Source organism: Tursiops truncatus, chromosome 13 (assembly GCF_011762595.2).
Source record: "Tursiops truncatus isolate mTurTru1 chromosome 13, mTurTru1.mat.Y, whole genome shotgun sequence".
NCBI lineage: Eukaryota > Metazoa > Chordata > Mammalia > Artiodactyla > Delphinidae > Tursiops > Tursiops truncatus.
The window spans coordinates 17066840-17093669 of NC_047046.1; the positions used below are offsets into that span (position 1 = coordinate 17066840).

Here is a 26830-nt window from a genome sequence, read left to right on the forward strand (position 1 = left end):
TAACTACACTGCACGCACTTTGACCTTTGAGACAGAGCCCTTCAGCATCCGCCACACTGTGGGTTGCCAAGCTTGCAATGTTCCGAGCACCCTCAGTGAAAAAGTGCTGGACAGAACTGCTGTTCACTGTGGAATAGTTTGAGTTGTTTTCTGAGGAATGCTTGTCCGTGCTCTCGGATACATCCACCCTGCAGTTCATGGCGAATGCCTATGTTTTTCTGTTTAGAAACCCAGGTCCGACATGGTGAGGACTTCCCTCCGTTTACTGACATCCAGTGCCTACCGACTCCAGTCGGAGTGCAAGAAGACCCTCCCAGGCGACCCGGGCCCGCCCACGGACATCCAGCTGGTCACGCAGCAGGTCATCCAGTGTGCGTACGACATCGCCAAGGCCGCCAAACAGCTGGTCACCATCACCACCAAAGAGAACAACAACTGAATGGCAGGGCTGGCCCGGCCCTTCTGTTTTTGAGGCTTTTCTAAGTCCGGTTTCCAATTTAGACATGGAACTCTTCCAATTTTTACAGAAACAAACGTTTAATGAAAATTTAAAACTTTTTAAAAGAAAATTCAGTATTATTTTTGCATGTTTTCTAACAAATTTTCAACTATTAATTTAACCCACTTGCCTTACTTGTGCCTGTTTGCCAGTTTACCTTCTGACGTGCTGTTGTGCTGTCCGTGACCGTCGAGTTAATGATCATAGATATCCAAAAGCAGATCTTCATTGTTTAGAGTATTTTAGAACTTTTCCATCCCTTCAGACTCCTTGCCTATGGCTAAAACTATAAGAGAGAGTTTTACTGAAACATTCTCTGGAGAGAGTTGGGTTAAAAAAAAAAAGTCAGCATTGTCTGTTCCCTCTCAAGTATTGTGCAATAAGCAGATTTTCCAGCCTCCACTGCAGAATCTCTTAAGTTTGGGGTATCTCCAAGCAGGCATGTTAGAGAAAGGACTTTGCCACTTTCTAAAAATAGTGTAACAATCTCTCTTGGAAGGAAACAATGAAGTGTTCAATTTCTTTTAACTGTTCTATCATATGAGGTGTTCTCTCATCTAATTTTTTGATCCTATCTTCTATTTCTATTTTACTATCATCCTCAAGTCCCCATGGCATCCGATAAGCACTCATGCTCCCTGTCGTGTGTCCCTTGGCCGTGTTATCACGCACACTCTGTGGAGCCTCAGTCCCACGAGCCGTAACTAATTTTGTCCCTCCCCATTCAGATAGCACTGCCATAAACGGTGACAGGAGCAGTGATCTGCTCCCCTTACTCCTCTAGCCGCCTAAAGCCTTCCCACACGATCTGCTTCGCATATCGCGCCACCTTTAAGGACTTCTTATGAGGTAAGATGTGTACAATCACCTGAGTTCGCTTCTCTTCCATTATCTCACTGGTACTTCACAATTAGACATCACCTTTCAAGGGACTTCCAATGCAGGGGGTGTGGGTTCGATCCCTGGTTGGGGAGCAAGTTAGTAAAAAGAGCTTTGTTGTTCTAAAAGCTAAAGCATATTCCTTCCTGCTCGTTCCCGCAGTTTTGTGTGGGTGTGGCTCAGACCCTGACCTAGACCAGAGGGGCCAGGTGGTAGTGACATTGGTGAGTGAAGCGAGCCAGGTGCCCAGGGCAGGGGACAGTGGGGGAGCCCGTGGCACATCAGTGGTCACAGCATCTCCCTGGCTCCACTCAGGCTGCCACGTGGAAAAGTGGGCCTGGGGTTGCTGGAGCTTTGATTTGTCAGGAGACACCAGATATTTTTTGTGCCGTCTCTCCGTTTGTAAATGTTCGCAACTCATCTAAAAGTGTTCACGGCACACGTGTGGGTGAGCTTAGGCCTCTAGGCTGCCAGCTCACAGCTCTGCTGTGTAGTGTGAGGGCCTGGCTTCCCTGGTCTCCCCCGGTTTAGCCTCTGAACCTTACCTGTAGCGTGGCCACTGTACCCTGTGATCAGTTGCTGTTAGTCCTTGTTTCACCCATCTTTTCTGTCCCATAGCGCTCGTTCACACACGTGAAAAAGTCAAAATAATCAAAGTTGCCTAAAAACATTCTCAATAAGCCTGTATTTTCACAGAACTGTTTGATTCACAAACACCTTTGTAGTGTGACCGAATGCTGTCGGAGAGGAGAACCGCAATGGTGTTTGGTTTACTAAGTCACTGTGAATGGGTGCTTTCGCCGGCTTTTGCTGCACTGAGTAGTGTGGGGAAAGGGTCCACATCTCCAAGACTTGTCTGCACAAACCTAAGTGCCGTGCTCTTATTGGATGCTGAGGGGACGCCTTCTCGAGGAATGTCTTCTACCTTAAGTTCAAGCACTGTCTGAGAACCTTTTCTGCATGCTGCATGTACCGGGCTGTCCCTCCTCTTCCTTGCAAACACGTGCCCTCCTGCCAGGCCTACATGGGCTCCTCGGGAAAGGCCCAGCAGCAGTTCAGAGTCAGTGCCCTTGGCCTCCCGGGGAGGACGGGCTTCTGCATAATGAGTCGCCTGCGGTGGGTGAAGTGGTGTCTTCACTCCAACACTCAGGACCTGCAGTGGAGGACGCTGTTTCGTGCCCCTGGAGAAAGTCAAGGAACGTGGGGACCACCAAAGCATTTCCCGTTGTGAGAACACCACAGGAGGTTGCTCTGTTAACCCACAGTGCCAAAACCCGGGAAGGAAGTTCCCAGGTGGAGTGACAGGAGGGCCACAGCTCGTCCTTCTCATCAAAGTGCCCTGCCCGTTTCCTCGGCCCTGAGAGGCCGGGGTTAGAGGTCCCCGGGGCCTGCGGACAACTCGCACCTTGTCTGAACAGTCGTTCACCGTCTTTTGCACATGGGTTCCACAGCCTTGCACTAGTGTCTGCGTTCTGTAATGTCATTCTCTTACCCTTGATTCTCAAATCCCCGCCCCCTCAAAAGCCCCTCGGAGCTGAGAGGTCGGAGGTAGGAAACCGGCATTTGCCACTTGCTGGGGGAGACGGCTCCACCCCTGAGCTCCTTCAACTGAAGTCATCTTCTGCCTCGGCATGCAAATAGTTCTTATTGCCAAAGAACAATGAATCGGGCCCAAAGACCAAATACAGCATCTCATCAATTGGAACTATAAACGCACAACTCAGGAGCTGTCCTCCAATTCCTCCAGCGGTTTAAGCTGCGGAACCAGAGTGAGACCGGCATGAGTGTCCTCCGCAGCCACCCTGAGCTCCCAAAGCAGAGAGTTTTCCTTCTTTCCTTGTCCCGGTTGAAGGTCACCTTGATTTTACAAAAGAAAATGCTGCATAGGAAAAATGAAATGCCTTTTATTCCAATGTGTTTTATCCATGTCACCCATTATTCTGTACTTATTTTTCCTGTTTGTTGTACATTCTATTCCTGTAATTATTGTTCATCCCTTTAAGCGTTGTAAAATCGTTTTGGAATTTGTGCCTGCTAGTTATGCAATAAACAGGCTCTGTAAGTGTCCTTGTGGTAATTCTATGCTTCCCATCAATAAGTTGATGTTTCCAGATACTAGGTCAACGTTCCTAGAAAGTTCTTCCCACAGAACCTCATCTTTGATAAGAGATGGTATCAAATGTGCCTCCACCCTGGGGGGGCTCTGTCTGTTTTCAGAAAGGATGACCTTTTCCTCCTCTGTGCTCAGCAGATAGCTTTCTTACGAGAAGTCCTGCATCAGGGAATCAGTTCCATGTATCTTATCATGATGCATTTACTCCTCACGTTAAATTTTGTAAATTCAGCGAAAGCCAGCCAAGCACAGGTGCCCTCACTTCTCCTGGGCAGGCGATCGGGTGGCGAAGTCAGTTCGGTCTCTCGAGGCCCCCAGTCTTTTACTTTCAGAGCCGGGCTGTTGTGCGGGTTCACATGGGAGAGCTGTGGGATAGATTCACACTGGGTTCAACAAGGATACCCACAGTCCCCAACAACTGTCCTCCCGACGGCTGACTTGGGGCACTTTTCCCAAACGGAAGAAGGGGTGGGGCAGCACGGGTGCCTTTCTAAGCGAGAAGTCCGGGGAAGATGGAGCACCCTCTCTGTGTGATCCAGCTCGTCCGAGGACCTCGCAGTTCAGACCCATCAGCTCACTCCCAGAGGCAGCTCCTAGGGCAGGGGTTCTCCAGTGAGCCAGCATCAGAGCCCCTGGAGGGCTTGTGAAAGTCTCCTGTTCATCTCTGATTCAGCAGCTCTGGGGCAGGGACCCAAGAATCTGCGTTTCTAACAGGGTCCCAGGGATGCTGCTGCTGGTGGTCCAGGGACCACACTCTGAGAAGCACCGCTGTAGGCCATTTTTAGGCCCCGTCACCAACACCACACAGCTCCTTGCCTTCTGCTTTCGAGACATGCCTGGGACCTGGGACCCTTTACTGCAGTGTTGCAAAGCTTGCACCTGGACCCACCTCGCCTCAAGCTACAAAATACAGAGAAACTATATTCGACTAAAAATCACTGTGTGCATGGGCAGTTGGGGCAAATTCTGGACCCAAAAGATACAAAAAGACAAAAAAAAAAAAAAAACAAAAACTGCCATTTCTGAAGAGCCTGGAGCAAAAACAGCGTGTTGGGAGCAAAAGTAGGGTACTGAGCATGCTCCCTGCACTCAACACCACCTAAAGGGGAGGTAAAATACCTAAGCCACCCCTCCAGCTAGACCTCTGGACACATCCCTACCCTCACCCCATATAAGGAACAGGCTTGCCCCACCTGCCAGCTAGCGAGCAAGCCAGGGAAACTCTTGTTTGTTCTCGCTCCCCCCGGCTGCAGCAGGGGCCCCAATAAAGTCTTGCCTGAATTTCATGTCTGGCCTCTAGTCAATTTCTCTTGATTGGGGAAGGCCAAGAACCCTGGTCGGTATCACTTTTAGCCATGTTTTTGTAATAATTATAATTAAAGCTCACATTTATCAACTATTTACTCTGTGCCAGGCACTGTGCTGGGTTCCTTATGTATATTAACTTGTTGAATCCTATCTGCAGCCCTATGAAGCAGGAGGAGTTGTTCCCATTTTACAGATGAGGAAGTTACACTTGAGGTTACGTCCTGCATCCAGAGATGAGGGAGAGCATGTGAGTTATTGTCAGTCCGGTGTGTCTTCCTCGTAATCAGCCAAGGTGGGTTTTCATGACCCTAGAGGGGTCTGTGACTAAGGAGCTCAGAGAACATGGCCTCTGTGCGGAGGTGAAGCCTGGGGAGGCTGCATCCCTGAACGTCTGTGTAAGAGGTGATGTGAGATTATGTGAATAAAAGGCATTAGTAAGTAACCAGGGCACAGTCTTCTTGTGCCCATAAGACGTGTCTCACCCTTGAGCCCCAGGCACCAGGACCCCTCCAGCATTTGTTGAGCGACCGACTGGCAGGACTGTCCACTGGCTCCCAAGCACCATGGGCATTGCTTTCCCAACCGTGGGGCTTCACAGAGGCGGCCTCACCACAGGGACAGCTCAGAGGCCATCTGAGGTTGACACTCTGCGAGGCTGTCCAGGAGCCGGCCCCCATGGCCCACGGACGCCGGGCAGAGGTGGCCACCAAACCAGAAACCAGAGCCACACCGGGTGGGACGGATTCCTTCATAGCTTTACGGGGGCATGTGGCAGCTCACCACAGAGCAGGTCCCCGGGGAGGGGCCTCTTGGGACAAGGAAAGGCACAGTGAAGCCCTGCTTCATCCTGCCCCCCCCAAACATACCATCCTCCCTCCCCCACACCCAGGTCCTTGTTCACAAGCACAGCTTCCCTGACCACGCTCCCCAAACTTCCCAGCCCATTTCTCACCCCAGTGCATCTTCTCCCCCAAATCCCTTTTCACCCCTCACCCATTCCCAACACCTTCCCCTCTCTTCCCTCTCAGGCCCCTCACTCCCCTCCCTTCCTCTCCAGCCCTTGTAGCACCACCCTCTGTGTCCTGCCCCTGCCCTCAGCCTTCTCTCCACCTCCTTTCCCTTTCAGATCCCCAGGTAATTACCTCTCACTGAGCCTTGGCCTCTTCTCTTGCCTTAGTCCTGTAAGCGCCATCTTTCTCCCAGGTCCTACTTTCCTCAGGAGCCCAGGACACATTACGGACAGGAAGTCTGGTCTTAAAATTTGCACATACATCCCCACCCACACAATGGCCTAAGAGTGGCTCTTAGCCCCCCTCGCCCCACATCTTGCTATCTGCTTCCCTCTCCCAGCCCTCCCCTCTCAGGACCTCTCCCTCTTTCAATACTTCCCCACCCTACCCCACCCCGTTCCTTTCAGACCAGAAGGGCTGAGTTCATACTGGCACTCGTTGTGTGCGGTCACTGGGCTAAGTGCAATTTTCTATGGTAGCAACTGAAACAACCCCCCATTTTGCAGATGAGGAAACTGAGGCCCAGTTAGTGGTGGCGGAGCAAGTCAGAGCACAGGGCCTGTGCTCAACCATGGGGCTCTTCCTGGCACAGTGGACCCTCCAGGATGAGGGCTGCAGGAATGTGGCAGATAGCAGACCTTCTGGAAGCAGAAGAGGGTGAGGAATGGCCACGACCTGGATAGAGGTAAGGTGGGAGGGAGGTGTGGGGCAGACTCAGCGGCAATCCTCTTGCCTGGGAGCATCAGAGAGGAAGGCCAGGATGCTGGTCTCTGTGTGGTCTTCTGCCCACCCTGGGTGCCGGGGGAATTTAAAGGAATGTTGAACACCAAGTTTTTGTTTTGTCTTCCAATTCCGCGTTTACCACAGTATTTCTTGTCTTTTCTGTCTGTTTCAAATTGAGACATTTGGTAACCACTACTCAAAGTCAGACTCTGATCTGTGAGTGGAGGATGTTGCCCAATTCAGCTGTTTCAACAGTTCAGGGCCTCACAGATCCCACAGGGCATGGTAGAGGCACCCAGGTCGGTCCTTCTGGAAGGAGCAGCCCTGTGCCTGCTGCTGGAAGCCAGGGGGGCTCCCTCCAGGGGACTGGATGGGACTCCCTGCACTCAGGGAGGGAGGGAGGAAGCTGGCTCAGTGGAGGAGCGCAGCCTATCCGGCCTGCTTCTTCCTATTCAAGCAAGGTGGAAATCCTGCCAGAGTCCAGCAGCAGAGATGAGGGTGCTTCCACCACTGGCAGGTTGTTTACTGGGCAGGGGAGGAGGCGGGGATCCTCTTGGCAGGAAAAATAGGTCCATTTGAGCTTGGTGGTTTCGGTATCTATCTTACCCATCCTCACATCCCCATTCTCCACTTTTCATGGATGAAGAAGAACTGGCCCAAAGAGGGGTCACCTGGCCTCTAAGTGGTGGGGCATCAGGACAGGAACCCGGGCCAGCCTGGGCCACAGCCTCTGCCCTTCTCCCTCCATTCTGTTCACCCTACCTCCCCCAACCTGGACTCTTATGTACAGAAATATGTCTAACGCATCCATGCAGAATTATAATGTGGCCCCCTGTGTCTCCGCCACCAGGTCAAGAAACAGAGCATTGCCTTTGCATTAGAAGGCACCATGGGTCCTTCCTTCCCTAGACTTTAGTGCTTCCTTGCTTTTGGTTGAACACCTGTGTGCACCCCTTTTTAAGTAAGAGCTTTCTTTTGCCTGTTTTCAAACTTGTAACCGGAGCCACTGATGTATGCTTTTCTTCCTTCACATTGAGATTCATCTAGGTCAACGTGCGTGTGTAGCTCTATTTAGTACACTCCCCATGTTGTGCAGTCTTCACTGATCGTATACACCATGATTTATCTATCTAGTATTTTATGGATGGACGTTTGAGTTTAGTTTCTGGCTCTTATGAAAAATACTGCTTTGAAAAATATATCTTCTGGTACATGTATTGTATGTTTCCGTAGGGTATATGTATACCTAGGCGTGGGACTCCTGGGTCATAGAGATGTGCATCTCCAAACTGTAACATGTTTCCATGCTGTCTTCCAAAGGGTTGTACCAGCAGAAGATGAGATTTCCCCTTGTTCTACATCTTCATCAACAGTGGTGTAATAAGCAGTTTTAATGTTGCCAATCCAGTGGGCTTGTATCTAGTGGTTTTAATTCGCATTTCCTGATCTATAATTCAGCTGCGTGCTTTTCCATGTTTATCATAGCCATTTAGATTTCCTGTTTGGTGAAGTGCCTGTTTGAGTGTTTACCTATTTTTCATTAGGTGCTGTTTTTTTTCTTTTTAAATTATTCATAGGAGGGTTTTCTTTTTTTTTAATGTTCTGAACATTTTGTTGCTATCTGTGTTGCAAACATCCTTGCCCATTCTGTGGGCATGCCTCCCTCTCAGGTGTCTTTTGAAGATAAGCTTTTTTAATGTAGTCAGATTTATCAATCCTTTCCTTATGGTTAGTGTGCCTTGGGTCTTAAGAAACCTTCCCTACACTAGATTACTATTATGTTTTATTTTGATATAATCGTAGACCCACAAAATAATTGCAAAAACTGTACCCTGTGCCCTTCACTCAGCTTCCCCCAATGGTGACATCTTACATAACTATAGTACAGTATCAAAATCAGGACACTGCTTTTGGTGCAATCACAGACCTCATTCAGATATCATAGATTTTAGACACATTTGTGTGTGTGTAGTTCTTGCCATTTTACCACGCAAGTAGGTTCCTGTCACCACATGAGGATACAACCTGCTGCATCACCAGACACCTCCCTCCTGCTGCCCCTTGAGTCATACCTGTCTCCTGGCAACCATGAATCTGTTCTCCCTCATTTTCTCCTTTCAATAATGTTATATATGTGGAACCATATAGCATGTGACCTTTTGAGATTGGCTTTTTCACTCAGCGTAATACCCATCCAAGTTGTTCAGAGACCGAGGTCATGGGGAGGGGCCCCAGAACCCACCGTAGGACTGTGTCCTGACCAGAAACCTTCCACACCCATATTTGGAAATGGGTCCTTAATTTTTCCTGCCAGAGGGTAGGAAATACCTCCTTAAGGAATAGAGGCTGGGTTATTTAGTTTGGGTTTATCTTGTAGTTTTGTTAATTATCTAGTATTTGCCTTTTTCTTTGTTTTTTTAATAACATTTTCCCCTCATTTCAAAGGTTATAAATGTTCTCTGTGGAAAATATAGAAAAGCACCCAAAATGAGAAATACCCATTATCCCAACTTTGAGAAATACCCACAAAGTAATAGTATGTTTCCTTAAAAATGAAGTTACGTAGCTATTGCTTTTGATCAGCTTTTTAACACAGCATGAACATTTCTCCAGAATTTTCAGAAAATTTTAAGCATTCCATTTCATTTTAATTCACTGTATAATACCCCAAACTCAAACAGCCTCCTCGTGTTGGACATATAGGTTATCAGTTTTTGCTATTCTAACTAATGCTATGAGGAACATCTTTGTTCCAGTCTGATTGTTACTTATGTTCCTGGGCTAGGGGGCAGCTTGGTGCATTTAGGGAGGGCTCCTGGAGGGCTAGCCACTGTGGGGCCTGGTAGGCCAGGGGAGGATTTGGGTCTTGGTCCTAAATGCAGAGGGACACCATTGAAGACAGTGGAAGATTTTCATTTCAGGTGTGTGTTTGTAAAAGATCTGCAGGATGGAGAGAAAAGTGAGGTGGATGGGTGACTTCAGGCAGAAGTCAGTGGTAGGGATGAAAGATAGATGGTGGTGAGAGGGAGCAAAGTGGATGGACTCAGCGATTTCAGGTCAAAGTAGCAGGACTCAGTGCCCTGGGGTATGGCTCCTGCAGCGGGCAGGTGGATGGTGATGCCATTCACTTATCTGAGAACGCCACAGGAGGGCCAGATGGCTGTTGCTGTTGTTTCGTTTAATGATGGGAGTTTAGGAGAGATCTTTTGATTATTCTTGTTGTGCTGAATTTGAGGCATCTTTGGGACATATAGTGGAGATGTCAGAGCGCTAGCAGATATAGGAGTCAGGACCAGAGATACAGATCCAGGAGTTATCGATGTGTACATGGCACTGGATGCCAGGGACCTGGCTCACATCATGTAGGAAGGGCCTGTGTGGTGCCTGGGCCTGACAGGCTGGCAGAGGCCAAAGCAACTCTGCACAGGTGCCCAAAGAACCCCGCTTGTATCGTCAAGAATGTGTATGGTAACTGTAAGCCAGGCTGTTCAGTTTGTCTCAGGAGTGACAAGTCAGCAGCATGAATGACAGTGCCACACGGCTTGGTTAATCGCACACATGGGGAACTCTCAACACGGCAATGTTCTCTACCATAATTGTTTCTGCATAGAAATGGAGGATTGGGTGTTTAGGGGGAAAAAAATGAGCAAAAGAGAAGTCTTTTAGGTCAGCTAATAACCAAAATGAGAAAAAGAGTGCCAAAGCCCTACAAGGACAGTGTCACAACATAAAACAAGGCTTTCCCATCATCATCACTGTAAGGCTGAAATAGTTCTTCTAGCTATCTAGCCAGAGATAATCTTGAATGTGTGCAACATAAGTTATGTGTCCATATGTTTATAGAAACACTATTTTTATTTATTTACTTTCTGGCCTTGCCACATGGCATGTGGGATCTTAGTTCCCCGTCCAGGGAGTGAACCTGTGCCCCCTGCACTGGAAGCACTGAGTCTTAGCCACTGGACTGCCAGGGAAGTCCAAGAAACACCATTTTTAAAAGAAAAAAATTAGAAGCCAAATGAGAATGAATAAATAATAATACCATCATTAATACCATTTATATTAGCACCCCAAAAATGAAATACTTACGTATAAAGTCTTAATAAAAAATTAACTTAAAAAATCACATGCTGGGCTTCTCTGGTGGCGCAGTGGTTGAGAGTCCGCCTGCCGATGCAGGGGACGCGGGTTCGTGCCCCAGTCTGGGAAGATCCCACATGCCGTGGAGCGGCTGGGCCCATGAGCCATGGCCGCTGAGCCTGTGCGTCCGGAGCCTGTGCTCCGCAACAGGAGAGGCCACAACAGTGAGAGGCCCGTGTACCACAAAAAAAAAAAAAAAAAAAAATCACATGCTTATATCCTTTGAGGTAGATTTTTTTTTCTACCTTTTAGAACTTCTGAGTGATCATAACATTAAGTCAGAAAGTAAAAAACCCTCTAAAATGAAGACATGACAATGTCAAACTCCATAAAATAAAATTCCAGGTGGCTTCACGGCTGAAGTTCGGCAAGGTCAGCAGGCACTGCTGACGTTAATGCTTTTGAAGGCATTATAATGATGCTTTATATTTTATGAAGACTGAAAACTACCTAAAAACCCAGATTGTGAAAAAATATTCATTATATTCATAAGGAAATGTGGATATACTGAATATATTTATGGCACACATGGTTCCTGCAGTCCCACGAGTTACAACTGGCTCTGTGCCCGCCAGTGACTCCTGCTTATCCATGCACTTGTTTGATTCCTGTGCCTGTTCTTGTTCAGCTTTTTAACTTCCCCAGGCCTCACAGAGCATCCACCCTAAACAGGATATGTGCTGAGGGAGCAAAAAGAGTGAGAATCGTTTACACACAGAACATGTTAGGAATGGCTTCAACACCATCTGTTCTAAAGGAATTGAACCTTGTAGAAGAATCTGCTATAGAATGTCTATAAATTATTAATTTTACAGTCAGTAGAAAAAGGTGCTTAAAACAATAAAACCAATATATGTGTACGTATATAACTACAACACAATCAATAGATAAGAGCTAAGAAGAGTATGTGCTATGCCAGAAACAGTAAGACAGTGGAATCTCTAAATCTGGAAACAAAGATTGAGGCCCAGTTTAGAATGGAAACAGTTAAATATATTAGTGTGTAGAACCAATATAATGTAATCTTTAATGCTAATAAGATTCCTGCCAGGCTTCAAAAACAAAAAACTCAAAGAAATAAGAAATATTCAGTAAACCTACAAGCCATGCAGCATGGCCAAAAAAACAAAAAGACAGATAATCTGGGGGAATTCCCTGGTGGTCCAGTGATTAGGATTCTGGGCTTTCACTGAGGGCCCAGGTTCAATCCCTGGTCGGGGAACTAAGATCCCACAAGCCGCGTGGCGTGGCGGAAAAAAAAAAATTCTGTCCACATCGATTCTGTCCTGGAGCTTGGACAATGTATGACTGCTAATAATTCCCTGTAGCCTACTTAGGAGAGGCTCCAATGGAAATGAGAGACAATACCACTTTCACAAGAAAAATGAATATAACCTAGAAAATGTGACCATAGAAAATATTCAAACCTGTAAGAGATGTGGATTAAATCAGTAAAAACCTATCATTCTGGGCTTCCCTGGTGGCGCAGTGGTTGAGAGTCCGCCTGCCGACGCAGGGGACGCGGGTTCATGCCCCAGTCCGGGAAGATCCCACATGCCGCGGAGCGGCTAGGCCCGTGAGCCATGGCCGCTGAGCCTGCGCGTCCGGAGCCTGTGCTCCGCAGCAGGAGAGGCCACAACGGTGAGAGGCCCGCGTACCACAAAAAAACAAACAAAAACAAAAAAACCTATCATTCTATACAACCCACTTTGCAGCAATTAATAAAAGCAACAATGACAAAGCTTGGAAGCAATGCTGTCAAACCAGAACTTTATTTCACAACTAATGAACACCTGAAAGAAGGGAAGTAAATATGAGCACACATAATGACAGTGGTGCTCAGGGGATCATATCCAAAGAAATGTAAGACAAGAAAGTGAAAAACAGATTAAGGATACAGTTCGCAGCTCAATTTGTTTTTACAGCACAATGGAAGTGAAAGGCAATGCAGCCCTTAGACTCGGGATTTTTTAATAAACCGTTTTAATAACCTGGAACCCAGCCCTGTAATTAGCTGTAATTTACTGAGATATGGAATCTTGAACACAATGTAATGAAAACTGAAACCTCAGAGGAGGAACATGAAAAACAATACAAGTCATAAAAATATGATTATTGCTGCAAGGAACTTACAGCTATTTATAGAGATAAATCTAGGACTATGTCACATTGATAGAACAGTGGGAAGACAGATTTTTGGCCGATCTGTGGTTGAGTCTGATTTCGTTTTTTCAGGTTCAGTGCCCCTTCCTCTGGGCACATAAATCCCAGAAGCCTGCATATAGCTGAGCCCTTCCCAAGACACTAGAGGTCCAAGGTGTCATGCCAAAAGGTTAGCCAACCAGGTGACCTTCTGAGGTCCCCTTTTTTTTTTCTCTTTTTTTTGCGGTACGCGGGCCTCTCAGTGTTGTGGCCTCTCCCGTTGCGGAGCACAGGCTCCGGACGCACAGGCTCAGCGGCCATGGCTCACAGGCCTAGCCGCTCCGCTGCATGTGGGATCTTCCCGGACCAGGGCATGAACCCCTGTCCCCTGCATCGGCAGGCAGACTCTCAACCACTGCGCCACCAGGGAAGCCCCTCTGAGGTCCCTTTTTGAGGCTCAGTTACATACACATTGGGATCATCGCCCCCTGCCCCCACGCAATGCTCTATGGAAATTCTACCAAAATGCTTCTTTAAGGAGGAAAGACTCATTTATCACCACCTTTTTAGAAAGCATCCATGGATGACATCAGACTGTCTCAGGGTTCATAGTTCTTTTCTTCCATAAAACAAGATGTGATCCTTTTGGGACAACTAAATTAATAAATCCTGAAATTAATAAACTGTACCAAGACCCACAAATTTGTTTTCAATAGAAGAGTTAAATTTAAATGGCAATTTTAAAAACTGAAAAATTTCTCTATCTCTAGCTGGAGTCCTCACTGGAGGTTGACAATTAGGGGTGAGACAACAGGAAACCATGTATCCTGTCGTGGAACACAACGTGTAACTCTGAGCATTGACTTAGAATCTACATTATTTATCAACATATTACAAGACTGTGACAGCACTGTCAATGTGTTAACTATGAAGCCCCTTTCTAGGATAAGGAAGGCAGGAAAGGGCCTCCTGCTGCATGCTGCAAATCCATCACAGCTTAAAGTCTGGCCAGACCCTCTCTCTGTTTAACTGTGGAACTGAACAGGCTCGCTGAACTATTTTACAGTGACCCGAACGCTGGAACAGAACACGTAAAACGGTCTGGCGGCTGCATGTCAGAGGCCTCACCAACCTTGCTCTCTGTGCTTACAGTATCAACAGAGTCAGTTCCAAGCGATTCTGGGATGTCCATAAGGCTGAGAAGAGAAAGAAAACATAAGACTGATTAGGTCAGCAGTCTTTGGAGCGCTGGAAATTAATCTCATTTTAAGAAAGAGCTACAAGCACAGTATAAATGGCTATTTTCATTTAGAGCTGAAAAGTCTTTAACCCTAGGCCCTAAATGAGGCCCTCTTTTTTTTTTAAGTACCAGCCCTAAGTAACATTTCACGTGGCTCTTTGAGACCTCGATCTGAGACACTCACTGATCCATGATGGAGTAAGTTTAGAAAATGCTGTTCCCTGCGCCTTGAGATCCCTGGCCAGTTAGGACACTGACGTTTTGCAGCAGGTGTGGTACCTGCTCTGTTTCATCAGCTTCCCAGAGTTTCTGACCACAGAGGAGCTGGCCTCTCTGTTAGAACGCCAGAGTGGCCCTGTTAAAGGAGGGACAAAGGCGACACGCCTGCTGAGCCCTCAGTCAGTTCCTGGGTGCTTTAGTCATCAGCTCCCTTGAAGCAGGGGTGACAGCCTCTGCTTGTCTGTGATCCCCCAATGCCCCGCATCGGGGGTCACTCAAGTAGTTCGTGAGGCAGGGAAAGCAGGAAGGAGAGGATTAGATGACAGGGATGGGTAACCGCAGGTGCCGATGGCAGGAGAGGAAGGGAAACAAGCCCCTGGTCACCCCGGTCAGCTGGGCTCTGCTGTCTGGACAGTTAGGACCCAGCACCACTGCGCCTTCACCTCTCACCAGCCACGGCAAAGCTCTTCTTGGATTGTTCTCTATCCCGAACAGGGTGGCCAGGCACGCAGCTTAGCAGTCAGGACCTCAGTCCTTGGGCAGCGGCCCAAGCCAGAGCAAAGTTGCCACAAGGGCTGTTTGAGGTCCAATGAAGGACTGAAACAGACGCTGTGTCAAGGTTCCCTACCAGTCGAGAAAGGAAGAAACACACGAGAAGAGGAGCAAGGAAGAATCTGAGCTGCTGGGAAGCAGCCCTGCGCCCTGGGCTGTAAGCCAGCCTGGGAGAGCAGGGCCAGGCTGAGCAGCACAGCAGTAGCGCCGTCCGCTGCGCTCCCTACCTTGGGCCGGTAGCCCTGCTCGGTCATCATCTTCGCCTCCTGCTGCAGCAGGGCGTCTGTGAGCTGCTCTGCCTGCCTCGCCTCTTCTTCCTCCTCCTCTTCCTGCTGGTCCGCTTCCCACGCCTGCAGCTGGCGCTCTGCAACCTGGCCACCGAGAGCAAAGTCACCCGGGACGGGCCACAGGGCAGAACCCTGCCTCTGATCCAGAGGGAGAGGCTCAGGTCCCCCCACTGGAGCATCAGCGCTCAGTGCTAGTGGTGGCAGTGCCCTCATGGGAAGGACATTCATGGTACTGAGTGGTACCATGGTACTGGAGAGGTTATGTGTGTGGTAAAATGCACCTTGTAAAAAGCTCTGGACATAGCCACGTGTTGGGAAGATCCTTCTGTGTTAACTATTAGGTACTGAATTGAATAAAAAGAGACTTGTGGCCAGTGAGCCAGGTGCTTGCAGATGCAGCCAGGAAAGAGGCAAGGAACGGTAACAGCAGCCTTGTTCCCACAGGAGACAGAGGACCCGGAGCGGGGCTGGAGCTACAACCAGGAGGGTCAGGGTTCCAGTGGGAAATGAAAAGGGATGCTCTGAGCTCCCAAACGTGGGCTTCCTGGACAAAGTCCAGGCCAGGCTGTGGAAATAAGTCAAGGGTCCCTGAACCCTGTGCCATGATGGTGCAGGAGCCTCAGCAGGGCCTGCTGCCCGTGCGTTCATCCCAGGGCTCAGCCCCACCTGGGCTTCCAGCTCCTGCTTCCTGGCCGATTTCAGTTCTTCGCTCTCCTTTTTCTCACGATGAGCTGACTCTCTGGCCTCCTCAAGATCTCGAATAAGTTGCTCTCTGTGTCTCAGCGATTCCTCTTGCTCCCGTCGGTTTTGTTCAATCTTTTCCTGTATTTGTTTTTGTCTTCCTGTCAGAACCTATCCTCAGCGGAAAGGAAGAGGGAAGATTTTGGTTAGACTTTAACAGATGCCTGTTCTACCAGCCATGGACAGTCTGCAGCTGCAGCTACATGGAGACCAGACCCAGCCTAATCCTCAGCCTCAGGCCCATATACACCAAGATGAAGGCAAGCCCAGACTACGGGATCGGTCCAAACAATCGGCCACGTTTCCCACGCGTCCCCATCGCACACAGAGTGCACGTGGACTGTGCGTATGGAGACAGCCAAGCACCAAAGAGATCAAAGCAGGCAGGGATGGAGCTCCGTCCCCAGGGCACAGACACATAGCAACAAGGTGACTCTCACTCCCTATCAGTGAGTTCTAGAAAAAGTAAGAAATCACAAGCCACGTAGATGGCCAGAGGCAGAGTCTGGGTCATCCCACCAACCTGTGGATTTAAATTTACTGCTCAAAGCAGCAGAAACCTGCTGTGTTTGATTCTTGGCCAGAGCAGGATTATGTCCACATGATGGTCAGGACTTGGGAACCAGGAACAGCAGGAAGCCACCTGCCATACCCAACAGTCATGCTCTCTGGGGTGGACATGTAAAGTGGCCACAATGAGGAGGAACATTTTAAATGGAGGAAAAAAAATAAAAAGATGCTGGAGAGTATCTGGTATTCACAAAAGTGAAAAAGCACCAGTTGAGACCAGATTTCCCATGGGTTCTAAAATGTAGCATGCTGGCATGCACAGAATATAATTTCCATTTTAAACCACTTTAAGATAACTTCCAATACATGGATAATAAAGACCTTTTTTCCCCCAAAAGATTTCCTTTGAATTGGGGTGTGTCTTATAATGCACTACTTATATATGACAAATAAAACAGTCATGTTCCTTAGTCTACTTCTGGTTTTGCACTCCAAGAAAAAAATCCTAAATGTGGAAAAGGCTTCTGCACCAAGATGTTCACTGCAGTAATATATAACAGCTCAAAATCAGAAAAAAAATGGATCCACAAAAGGAAACGGAAAAACAAACTACTGTATACCCACAAGATATATTACACAGCCATCAAAATGACATTTACAAAGAAGATATAATAGTATAATAAAATGATTGAAATCAAATAGCTCAGTATAGTATGTAGAAAAAACATTATCCATAGAAACAGAAGCGTAGAAGGAAATAAATAGTGGCTGTGTAGATGATGTAGATGGTGACTGTTTTTTTACTTTTCTGTACTGAATTTTTTCCTAGTAAGCGTATATTACTTTTATAATGATATTGAAAGTCCACTGAAAATGCCCAGAGGGGACTCTGTTCCCAGAACATTTGGCAGGGTCAGCACGTGGTCACCAACCCGATACCCGCCCGGCCACCTGCACCCACTCCCGGATTACCTCGCTCATCAGCCGGTCTCGAGCACTCCTCTCGCGGGCCCACTCTGCCTCTCTCTTTTCCCACATTTCCTTAGCCTCCTCCCTAGGGAGACACAGAGAGGATGACAGCTGGATCCTTACCACCACCGGTGGTAGAAGAGAACCAACAGGGCTCCAAGGCACCAGGTAGCACACACCTTCTGTGCAGCCGACCTCCAAATAAATTTACAGCAGATTACAGGGAAGGACAACTTCACAGAAAGTATTAGTATCGTAAGCACTTTAAGTTCCCTTTTTTAACACTCCATCTCCTTACAAAAAGCACTGGTGAAGACATGCATCCAGGACATTTAAACACTGAAGTGAATGAAACCATCGGGGCTGGAGAAGAGGAGGGGCACGCCGGTGCCTGAGCTCTGTCACCATGTTCCTGCGGTTACTCTAGCTCGCCCTGTGGCCTGGGGCAAGTGAGTGACTGCCTCGACTCCCCGTGACCCAAGTACTCTGTGACCCCAGCACTGGGCTGGATGTCAGGATTAAACAGGAGGAGGACCGTAAAGCACTTAGCACAGTGTCTGGCACACGGTAAGTGCTCAGTAAGTGTTACCTGTTATTCCAGAACTTCAATCTACCAGATTAAGTTTTAGGATCCAGACCCATTCATATAGACCTAAGAAGCATTCAATGTCTCCATAATTTATAACCATTTCCTTTCAAGTTTCTAAGATCTCAGATGAACAGATCCTTACTCTAAACCCTAACGGCTTCCACCTTAAATAACCCGAGGGAAACACCCCACAAGCCAGGTCCACTAGCAAAGATGTGCTCCTCACGAATGATGGACAGAGGAACAAGGATGGGAGTTTCATCAACAGCAGACAACCCTCACAGCGACCTGCTGACCTGCGGGGATCGAGGTGCAAGTAGAGGCCGGGATGCCACCTCTCACCTCAACAGCATCTGCAGCTCCGCCTCCCGCGCCCTCTCCAGTTGCAGCTGCTCCTCGATGACCCGCTTCATCCAGGCCACATCGGCCTGGGCCTGCTCCCTCCGGGCCAGGTGCACACGCTGGGTCTCGTCCTCCTCCTTCAGCAGCGCCTGCAGGATGCGCCTGTCTGCCTCCTAGAGGAAGGACGAGGAAGCGCAGTGGGCACGGTGCCCAGCCCTGCAGTAGCAACAGCCTCAGCTCTGCCAGCCCCTCGGCACTGAAAGCAGGCGTTCTGGGAAGACATGGGCTGTTTCCAGAGCAGGCAGGGTGTGATCACGTAGGGATGATTTAGACGCCACAGAGGCCCAGGAGCTTTTCTCTGCCCACAGGGAGAGACCCTCTGCCACCACATGCTCATCTCTGCCCTCGGACACATCTGGTAGCACAGCTTTTTAGAACACAATTTGCCAGCAATTCCACTTCACAGGATATAAGCTACAGAGACACAAATGCACAGAGATATATGCACAAAGTGCTCACTGCAGCTGTTCCGTAAGAGGAAAGCGACTGGGGTGGGAAAGCAACTCTCCTGTCTGGTCTCAGTGAGGGAGCCCATCAAAATACTTGCAAGGAATACCGAGCAGCTAGTCAAAAAGAACAAGCTCAGTCTAAGAACACTGGTCTGGAAGCCTGAGGTGTACTCTTAGGTACTATGCTGTGCAATGCCACTTCAAGTACATTTAAAAATGAAACTGAAAACCCCCCAAACTCACCACTTCCCTGTATGTGTATGTAAATACAGTTGATTCCTGAACAACATGGGTTTGAACTGTGTGAGTCCACTTACAGATTTTTTTCAATAAATATACTAGTATTTTTATTTTACAGATCTTTAAATTAACTAAGTGTGGGAAAAGTGTTTGACTAGAGAGTACCGTAGGTAGACTGAAATGAACTAGGGTTTGAGTCCTGATTCTAACCAAACTGTTTTAGCTTCCTGCCCTTCAGTGGGTCATTTATCAATTCGTTTTTGAGGCAGAGAGAGCAGTACGTGTGTTTTCAACTCCGTGGGGGTCAGCACCCCTAACCCCCACGTGGTTCAGGGGTCAACTGCATATCTAGAAAGATGTACACCCAAACAGACACCTCTGGGAGAGGCAGGGATTGCGGGGGCTGCTGGTCAAGGGGGGATCTCACTTGGTATTTTCTTATGAGAACGCACCCATTACTAAGCAATGGAAAACATGCTTTTCAAAAGAAAGTGAAAGAAACGCCAGGCTGTCCCTTCAGATTTACCAGTTCCTCTTGGATCTGCTGTGTACGTCTGTTGAGTTGCACGTTATACTGATGTCTCAAAAAGCGTCTAGAAATGAGAAAATATGGGTTGCCTTCAGTGTTTCCTAAAGAATTAAGCAGAGGTTAGACAGCTGCTTTCTGCAGATTGTATCCCGTTCGGTTTCAGGGTTACCACTGCACGTCTGAGAAAGTGAGAGGCTCGCCCGCTTGGGGAAGGCAGGCGAGCGGTTGGGGGTCCTTCTCACACGCACCCCAGCTCCGCCTTCTGCCACAAGGCTGCCATCTGCTTCCGCTCTTCCTCCAGCCTCTCCAGCTCCCAGCGCTGCTTCAGCAGATTCTCCTGCTCCTTCTTTAGCTTGGTGGCCTATGGGTACAAGACGGTAAGCCCAGGTAAGTGCATGAGAATCAGAGTTCCTTCATCCCTCAGCAGACACGACGCAACAAGGGTGGCCTGGCCACCTGGTGCCAGGATCCCCTTCCACCTCCGGGGCTCTGAGCCCCTTGGCCCAGCTCACTCATTCATCTTGCTGGGCCTTCCCAACCCTGCCAACAAGGATGAACCCCTGCCCCGTGCTCCCACAGGGCCCTGCACTTTCCAAGCCTGTTGTAACTAAACATCTGTCTCCCTGACCCGATACAGCTCCCAGCTGTATCCCTAGCAGCCAGCCCAGTGCTCGGCACTTAGAATACGTAGTGGGCACAAAGGATCTAGTTCTTGAATCATTCTGGCCTGGGGAAGGGGGGAGTGCTCCCCTCGCCTGCATGAGAAGATCCAGCCCCTCAGAGCAACTGTGCACAGTATTCTCAAAACAGCTTCCAGGACCAAAGATCCTCATGGTTTGTGCCTTGAGACCCCCAAACTGCTAGTCTCCCGCGAGAGCTGTGTGCTGGATCATCAGACTAAGTCAAGTCTACTAAGAGCACTTGAAATCCAAGTACTCAGGAGGCTCTCGGACAGCAGGCCTCTCTACACACGTCGGAGGGGACGCGTGTTATCTCCTGACGGTTGACACTCTAGAATCTGGGCACAGAAAGAACCACAGGTGGGAGCACATGTCAGAAGGAGAGCCCAGCGTTGTTTCCCTTCTTAGAATCGCCCCCCCGGATATGGTCTCTGTTTAGCGCAGCTTTTTAAACGCCCGTTTCCTAACAAGAAGGATCTGCGAGCGAGGAGGCCCTGGCGCCGGGGCTCGCCCTCACCTCCATCTCCTTCACCTTCAGCTCCTCCATCTGCTGGCGCAGCGCGTCTGCCTGCAGTTTACCCTCCAGTTGCCTCCTCTCCTCTTCTGCTTTCATCCGTTCCAGCGCTTCCCGTCGGGCCATTTCATATTCATTTTCATACCGTTTTTCCTTTTCCTCTTCGGCGGCTTCTTGCTGCATGGAGCCAAAGGGACCCGGGGGTGAGTATCTGTAGCATGGAGCTGGCAAAGACCCAGCTCCCCACCACCGGTCAGCAGGCCTCAGGGCCCGTTCCTCATTCCAACACATCTGTACCCGAGGAGGCCACGCACTTATCAGCTGTGTGGCCCAGGCAAAGGTGCATCTTCCTGGGCTCGATTCTCACTGTGGGAACCACGGGAGTGGTGCTGCCCTCAGAGACGAAGCTGGGGAGGCTCTCAGCACAGTGCCTGGTACAGAGGAGGGGCTCAAGAACACCAGGGTTCCTTCCCTTCCGCAAGTCAACAAAACACTTTCCAAAATGAACCCAGAGGTGAAGCAATGGGTCCACGGAGGTGTGGACTTTTATCCCCAGAGTTGCTGCTATAAACCAAGGTTGAGACTTTATGACGTAAATTACATCAAAAGAGGGTGCTGCAACAGAAACAACCTTTAAGGATGCATGTTGCGTCTACCATCAACCAGCCCTGGACGCCTTGTCTTACTCTGCCCCTGGGAGTGATCACGTAGGATTCTTGTCTGCATAAGAGCAGCAAACATTCAGTTTTAACATGTGTTAAGTAAACCGAGAAAAAGTCTATTCCTGTATTGGAGTCATTAACATTGAAAACAAGAAACAAATTCAAAGACATGGACACAGGGCTTCCCTGGTGGTGCAGTGGTTGAGAGTCCGCCTGCCGATGCAGGGGACACGGGTTCGTGCCCTGGTCCAGGAAGATCCCACATGCCGCAGAGCGGCGGGGCCCGTGAGCCATGGCCGCTGAGCCTGCGCTCCGCCACGGGAGAGGCCACAACAGTGAGAGGCCCACATACCGCAAAAAAAAAAAAAAAAAAGACATGGAGACAGTCTCCCAACACATACCACACCTGTTTTTTTTCCTCTTTCTGTGTTTCCCAAGAGTTTATCACATGTTTCTTGTGAAGTTCCAATTCAATCTGAGGACGAGAAGGCAGAGAATAAACTTCCTAACTGATTCATTGGACACATATTCACTGCCGAGTACAGTGTCATGGCCTGGAATGTGGCCAGGTGTCTTTTAAGTAAGTGCATGGTGACCCCAACATATACAGTCTGATTACAAGTCAATTAGAAAACCAAAGGACCAGTCAATTCTAAACCATGTCAAGAATTGGAAAAAAGTAACAAACTTTTCTTCCAGTACCCTTGGGGCTGAGCCGGAACAGGTCAGCAGACACTGAAATGGAAATCTAATCTCAAAGGCCACCCTGGTAGGTCTAAAGCCTGCCAGGCCCCAGGGCAGAAGCTGGATGAGGAACAGACTCAACCTTTGGCCTGGCTCCCCAGTACTCCCTCTGCAAAAGAGCAGCTGTAAAAACAAGCACTACCTGTATCAATAGATGCAACAAATTTAGGGTAATTAATAAGAGATTTGGGTTTAAACAATCTTTTGGATCAGAAAATGAATTGTACCACTGTCCAAAAGCTTTTGTTTGGGAAATTGTTTATAAAAGTTTTAAATTTCTTCCTCAGCTCACACATGTAAACCTTTGCAACTAACTTGAATGTTCTGAATAAACATCTGAGTACATGACTTGGAGGAGCCACTGAAATCTACAAATGGCTGGGGAGAGGAGTCCTCCCGGGTTTAGCGCTAACCGCACAGCACTGCAGAGCAGCCAGACGCTCTAGTACTTGTGACTGGCAATTTCTACATGAAGTTATGAGCACACAAGTGAACACACCAAGTGGATACACAAACTATACACTGAAACTAATTAATTATATCCTTCATGGGATTCTCTCCCTCTAGCCCAATCTCTGCTGAGTGATGTCACCCCAGCCAAGACGCCCCGCTCTCTCCTTGCCCCGAAGCCTGTGGATTTGTCCCCCTTTCTCCTGCCACCCCAGTTCTGACCTTTACCATTACTTGCCTGGGCTGCGGCAGCAACCCCTCAATTGACATCACCCCTTCCCCCCCACCTCGACATTACTGCCAAAGCTGCTGCTCCCCAAAATGCAGCTGGGACCCTGTTGCACCCCTGCTTAAAATCACGCAGGCGCTCCCCAGCACTTCCAGGGGAAGACCGTATGAGGCCGTCCAAGGTGGCCCCTTCTGCCTACACAGCCTCTGCCCTTGGGGTCCCCCCTCCCTATCAGACGTCCCAACCTCACAGCCACTTGTAGCTGTTAACCGAATGACCCAGATCTTCTGTGTGGGGCTTCTTTTCAAGGTGGCTGGAGTGATCTCTGTTTCACCCCAGCACAAGATGCAAGCTTAGAAACAAGACGGGAAACATGACTTCATCTACTTAGGCAAATCAACAGAAGGATCTCCTTGGTTTTCACCTCTCGAAGTTTGGGGTTGTTCTTTTTCCAGTGTTCATGCAAAAGCTGTTCAGCAATCTGTCAAGAAAACACAAAGAGGGAAGCCTGATGTCACTTTTCCAATCTGTCCACATTTTGGATAACCCACAATAGAAGTCAGCTCAGGCTAAGACCTCCTCCACTAGCACCCGGCACTGTGCCTGCCCTTCAGACCTCCCACATGCCTCACACCCACGGCGCTGGGAGCCAGACACCTGACTGGAAGCACACAGTGCTGACAAATGACTCTTATAATGGTGACAAAAGGGGGCCCAAATCTGATGCTACAGATGGGTCCTAGACACTAAAGATCTGTTTCAAAATATACAACAGGCTTAAAAACAGAGTTCTGGGGCTCACCATCGCACACGACTACTTTGGAAGATAAAATATACCACTCCCAGCCCTTTGTGGGACCAGAGAACTAGAATAAAGAAAAAGGACTCAGATGTAATGATTAAGGGGCCAAAGAGAATAGAGATGACTCATGGAAAACACACATAAAGAACAACTCAGAGTAAGCACTTTTCCCGACTGGCTCTGGAGTGAAGTGTGGTCTTAACAGGTCAGAGCCCCCGAGGGGACCCCACGTGGCATCACTGACAGGCTGGGGACTCCCGCTCTGCAGCCTCCTAAAAAGCTACTTACCAGTTTCCTTTGCTCCTCTCGGGCTGACTTCAGATTCCTGTGCTGCTCCCGGATTCTTCTTTCCCTCAAGTTCATGCTCAGCCTCAGCTCCTCCAGTTCTCTGGCCAGCAGGTCCTGCTCCTCCGCCAAAAGCTGCCTAAGTCTCTGCCGTCGGGCCTCCAGACGCTTCCTCCCCTCCTCCTTCATCTTCTCCCGCTGGTAGGCATACATGCTGGGTAAGAAGGAGCCACCATCAACCAGATGTGCTACAGCCGCACAGGTAACACGTGGCTGGTTGTGTGGGTGACAGAGGCTGAGGCAGACAGAATGTGGTGACCCGGGAAGGTTTCCTCCAGCCAAAGTGAACAGAGGTGACAGAACCACTACGCATAATAGAATCTTGTTTTTGCAAGAAGACAATGTATAATGGGCTTATATATGCGCGTGCTAACGGTACCAGCTAATGTTATTTGAGCAGTTACCGTGTACCAGGTACTACATACCCGGATGGTTTTATATTAATCATCACATAAATCCTATAAAGTAGGTTCTGTTTTAGCCCCACTTCACTGATGAGGAAACTGAGCTCATTCATACAGCAAGTGACACAGTCAGGGTTTCTATCTAGGTCTGTCTGACTCCAAAACCTATGCTTTTTTTTTTGCGGTACGCGGGCCTCTCACTGTTGTGGCCTCTCCCGTCGCGGAACACAGGCTCCGGACGCGCAGGCTCAGCGGCCATGGCTTACGGGCCCAGCCGCTCCGCGGCATGTGGGATCTTCCTGGACCAGGGCACGAACCCGTGTCCCCTGCATCAGCAGGAGGACTCTCAACCACTGCGCCACCAGGGAAGCCCCTAAAACCTATGCTTTTAACTTCGATGTTTTTACATGCATTTCTACAGAAAATGGGTGTATATGTGTATATATATTTACACACAAACACAAATGGAGAAGAGTATGGGAGGATATGCACCAGACAGTTCATTGTGGTTCTCTCCTGGGGGTATGGGGTTACGAAGGAGACTTCCACATTCTACATACATTTCTCATTTTATCTTTTTCAGTGCGAATTCGTTACTTCACTGATGATCTTTCTTTCAATTTCCAGTTGGAAAGACATCACTGTGCAGGTAATCCATGCTGTCCAGCCACACTCCCCCAGGTCCTTAAGGTCACATCTCCTGACAGCAAGTGGCCCTCAACCCTAACTGATGGCGGTCACCACACAATTACCTCCTCTGGTAGGAGGCCTTGGAGCTCCATTCTGCCTGTTTGGAGCTGCAGATGTCAGACACCTTGAAGTAGCGGCTGTTCTGATCCCACTGCTGCCGAAGCTGGGCCTCCTGCTCCCGGCGTTGCTGTCGTGCAGCCTGCTGATCCGGGAGCCTCCGGCTGCACCAGGAGGAGGGCAGTGTGGGGAGTGCCATCTGAGGAAAACAGCAGTGGTAAGAAAATGAGCCTGCTGCAACCCCTCATCCCTTTAATGCGTGATCCTCACCCCTTGGCTGAACACTGGAATCGCCTGGTAGAGCCTGGGCCCCACGCCAGACTAGTTAAATCAAAAAGTCTTAGTGTAGGCCCCCAGGCACCAGTATTTTAAAAATGACTTGTCATCAGGACTGCAAATCATCTACTTAAATAAGCGTGGACTGCACTGGGCTGTGAGCCAGACATCATGAAGGGCACTGCAGACAGAGACAGAGAACCAGTCCTGGCAACGCTGGACAAGTACACTGGGGACTTCTATGCTCTGCCTAAGGTAACATAGATAATAATTTAAGGAATACTTGTGTGTGCCAAGCCCTTGACATATACGATCTTTTTCATTGTTACTATCGCCCCATTTTTTGGCAGGTGAGAAAACTTAAGTTCAAAGAGGTAAAATGACTTGCTCAAGATCACAAAACCAGGAAGTGGAGGAAATTTATAGAAGAGCTGGGATCCTAATTCATGTTAGTCTGAGATGAGTGCCTGGGCTCTGTAGACTGCAAGAGGCTGCCTGTTGGGACCAACATGCCCTGGCTTCGGCAACCCTCAGAGAGTGGCCCAATCCAGGTGTCACATCTGGAAGTGTTCTGGATTAGCATGGAGGGAGATCCCTCATCTTACGGATGGAGAAACCACCACCCAGAGAGAGGAATCAATTTGCATGGGTCAAGGAGTAATCTGGGGACACAGCTGGAAACTTGAAAGCAGAACCAGTCTCACTCCGGACACCTTTTCCCCTGGTCCAAAAGCTGCCCTATGTGCAAGGTCTACATACAGTGCTTGGCTGTGACAATGCTTAAGGAGCTTCTGTTGAATAAGCAAACTCAGAGTCCTCCGATCCCGAAGGAAAATGATCTGCGTCTATGGGCCGAGTTTAGCCTGAGGCTGCCAGTTTATGATCTGTCTTCAGACTGTGGCAGGCTTGACAAACTGTTTTCCTTGCCCTGTGAGACGCCCGCGGATAGATCTTTGCACCAGGAGTCAGAAAACTTAAGATTCCGGTCCCGGATCTGCCACCAACAAGCTGGGCTGCTCCCTGAAAGAGTCGCCTCCCTCTGTAACAAAAGCGGTTACAGAGGAAAGTGTCGGACCCAGAGCGCGCGGGAAGCAGAGTGAGAACGGGAAGCCGAACCCTCGGGCTCCCTGCGATCGCGTCCCGCGACGGCGGGCGCGCTTCCCGCCAGCGCGGGGCCGACTGCAGCGGGACTCTGAGGGTCCCGGCCTCAAAGCCGGCCCCCGGCCGAGCCCAAACCCCCGACTTACGTTTCTCTGCGCCCCGGAATTTTCGAAGGCTGTCCCGGCCCGAGCTGCAGCATGGCCCAACCGAGCCCAGTCCGGCCCGCTGCAACCCTTCCGGGCAGAGCTGCACCTACGCCGGCCGTTTCCCCGCTCGTTGCCGGGGCAACGGGTCAGCGACGGAGCGCCGCGAGGGCCAAGCCTCCTACAGCGCGA

The 26830-nt window shown here is 49.1% G+C and overlaps 2 protein-coding genes across 22 annotated transcripts in view; one reads left to right on the plus strand and one right to left on the minus strand.

Moving 5' to 3' along the window:
• The window catches only part of GIT2 (GIT ArfGAP 2), a 46955-nt gene extending 43510 nt beyond the window's left edge, over nucleotides 1-3445 (plus strand). For 14 of the 19 annotated variants that reach the window (XM_019950324.3, XM_019950326.3, XM_019950329.3 and 11 more), the window contains one exon: nucleotides 227-3445. In XM_019950324.3, coding sequence (XP_019805883.1) covers nucleotides 227-439 — 213 coding nt within the window. In that variant the 3' untranslated portion in view covers nucleotides 440-3445. The remainder of the gene's footprint in view (nucleotides 1-226) is intronic. The other 5 variants (XR_002179454.3, XR_002179455.3, XR_012325210.1 and 2 more) reach the window with 5 other exon arrangements.
• Nucleotides 3314-26796, minus strand: TCHP (trichoplein keratin filament binding). 3 transcript variants are annotated; one of them, XM_073790204.1, is made up of 14 exons: nucleotides 26642-26796; nucleotides 25124-25317; nucleotides 23911-24121; nucleotides 23245-23301; nucleotides 21804-21872; nucleotides 20739-20912; nucleotides 19790-19902; nucleotides 19539-19605; nucleotides 18264-18436; nucleotides 17336-17417; nucleotides 15779-15964; nucleotides 15053-15196; nucleotides 13947-14010; nucleotides 3314-3856 (listed from the first exon to the last, which is right to left on the minus strand). In XM_073790204.1, the coding sequence occupies exons 2-13, from the start codon at nucleotides 25315-25317 to the stop codon at nucleotides 13978-13980; spliced, it is 1503 nt and encodes a 500-aa protein (XP_073646305.1). In that variant the 5' UTR covers nucleotides 26642-26796; the 3' UTR covers nucleotides 3314-3856; nucleotides 13947-13977. The 3 variants fall into 3 exon arrangements, with proteins under 3 accessions (XP_073646305.1, XP_019806117.1, XP_019806116.1); XM_019950558.3 differs by lacking the exon at nucleotides 3314-3856 and adding an exon at nucleotides 10864-11352; XM_019950557.3 differs by lacking the exon at nucleotides 3314-3856 and having other exon boundaries at nucleotides 12426-14010.
• Nucleotides 26797-26830: the final 34 nt, after the last annotated feature.

Coding starts and splice junctions, on each gene's coding strand:
- TCHP (XM_073790204.1), bottom strand. CDS start 25,317: ATGGCACTCCCCACACTGCCCTCCTCCTGGTGCAGCCGGAGGCTCCCG. Junction 24,122..25,123: donor AAGGCCTCCTACCAGAGGAG/GTAATTGTGTGG, acceptor CTTCTTACCCAG/CATGTATGCCTACCAGCGGG. Junction 23,302..23,910: donor GAGAGGAGCAAAGGAAACTG/GTAAGTAGCTTT, acceptor TTTTCTTGACAG/ATTGCTGAACAGCTTTTGCA.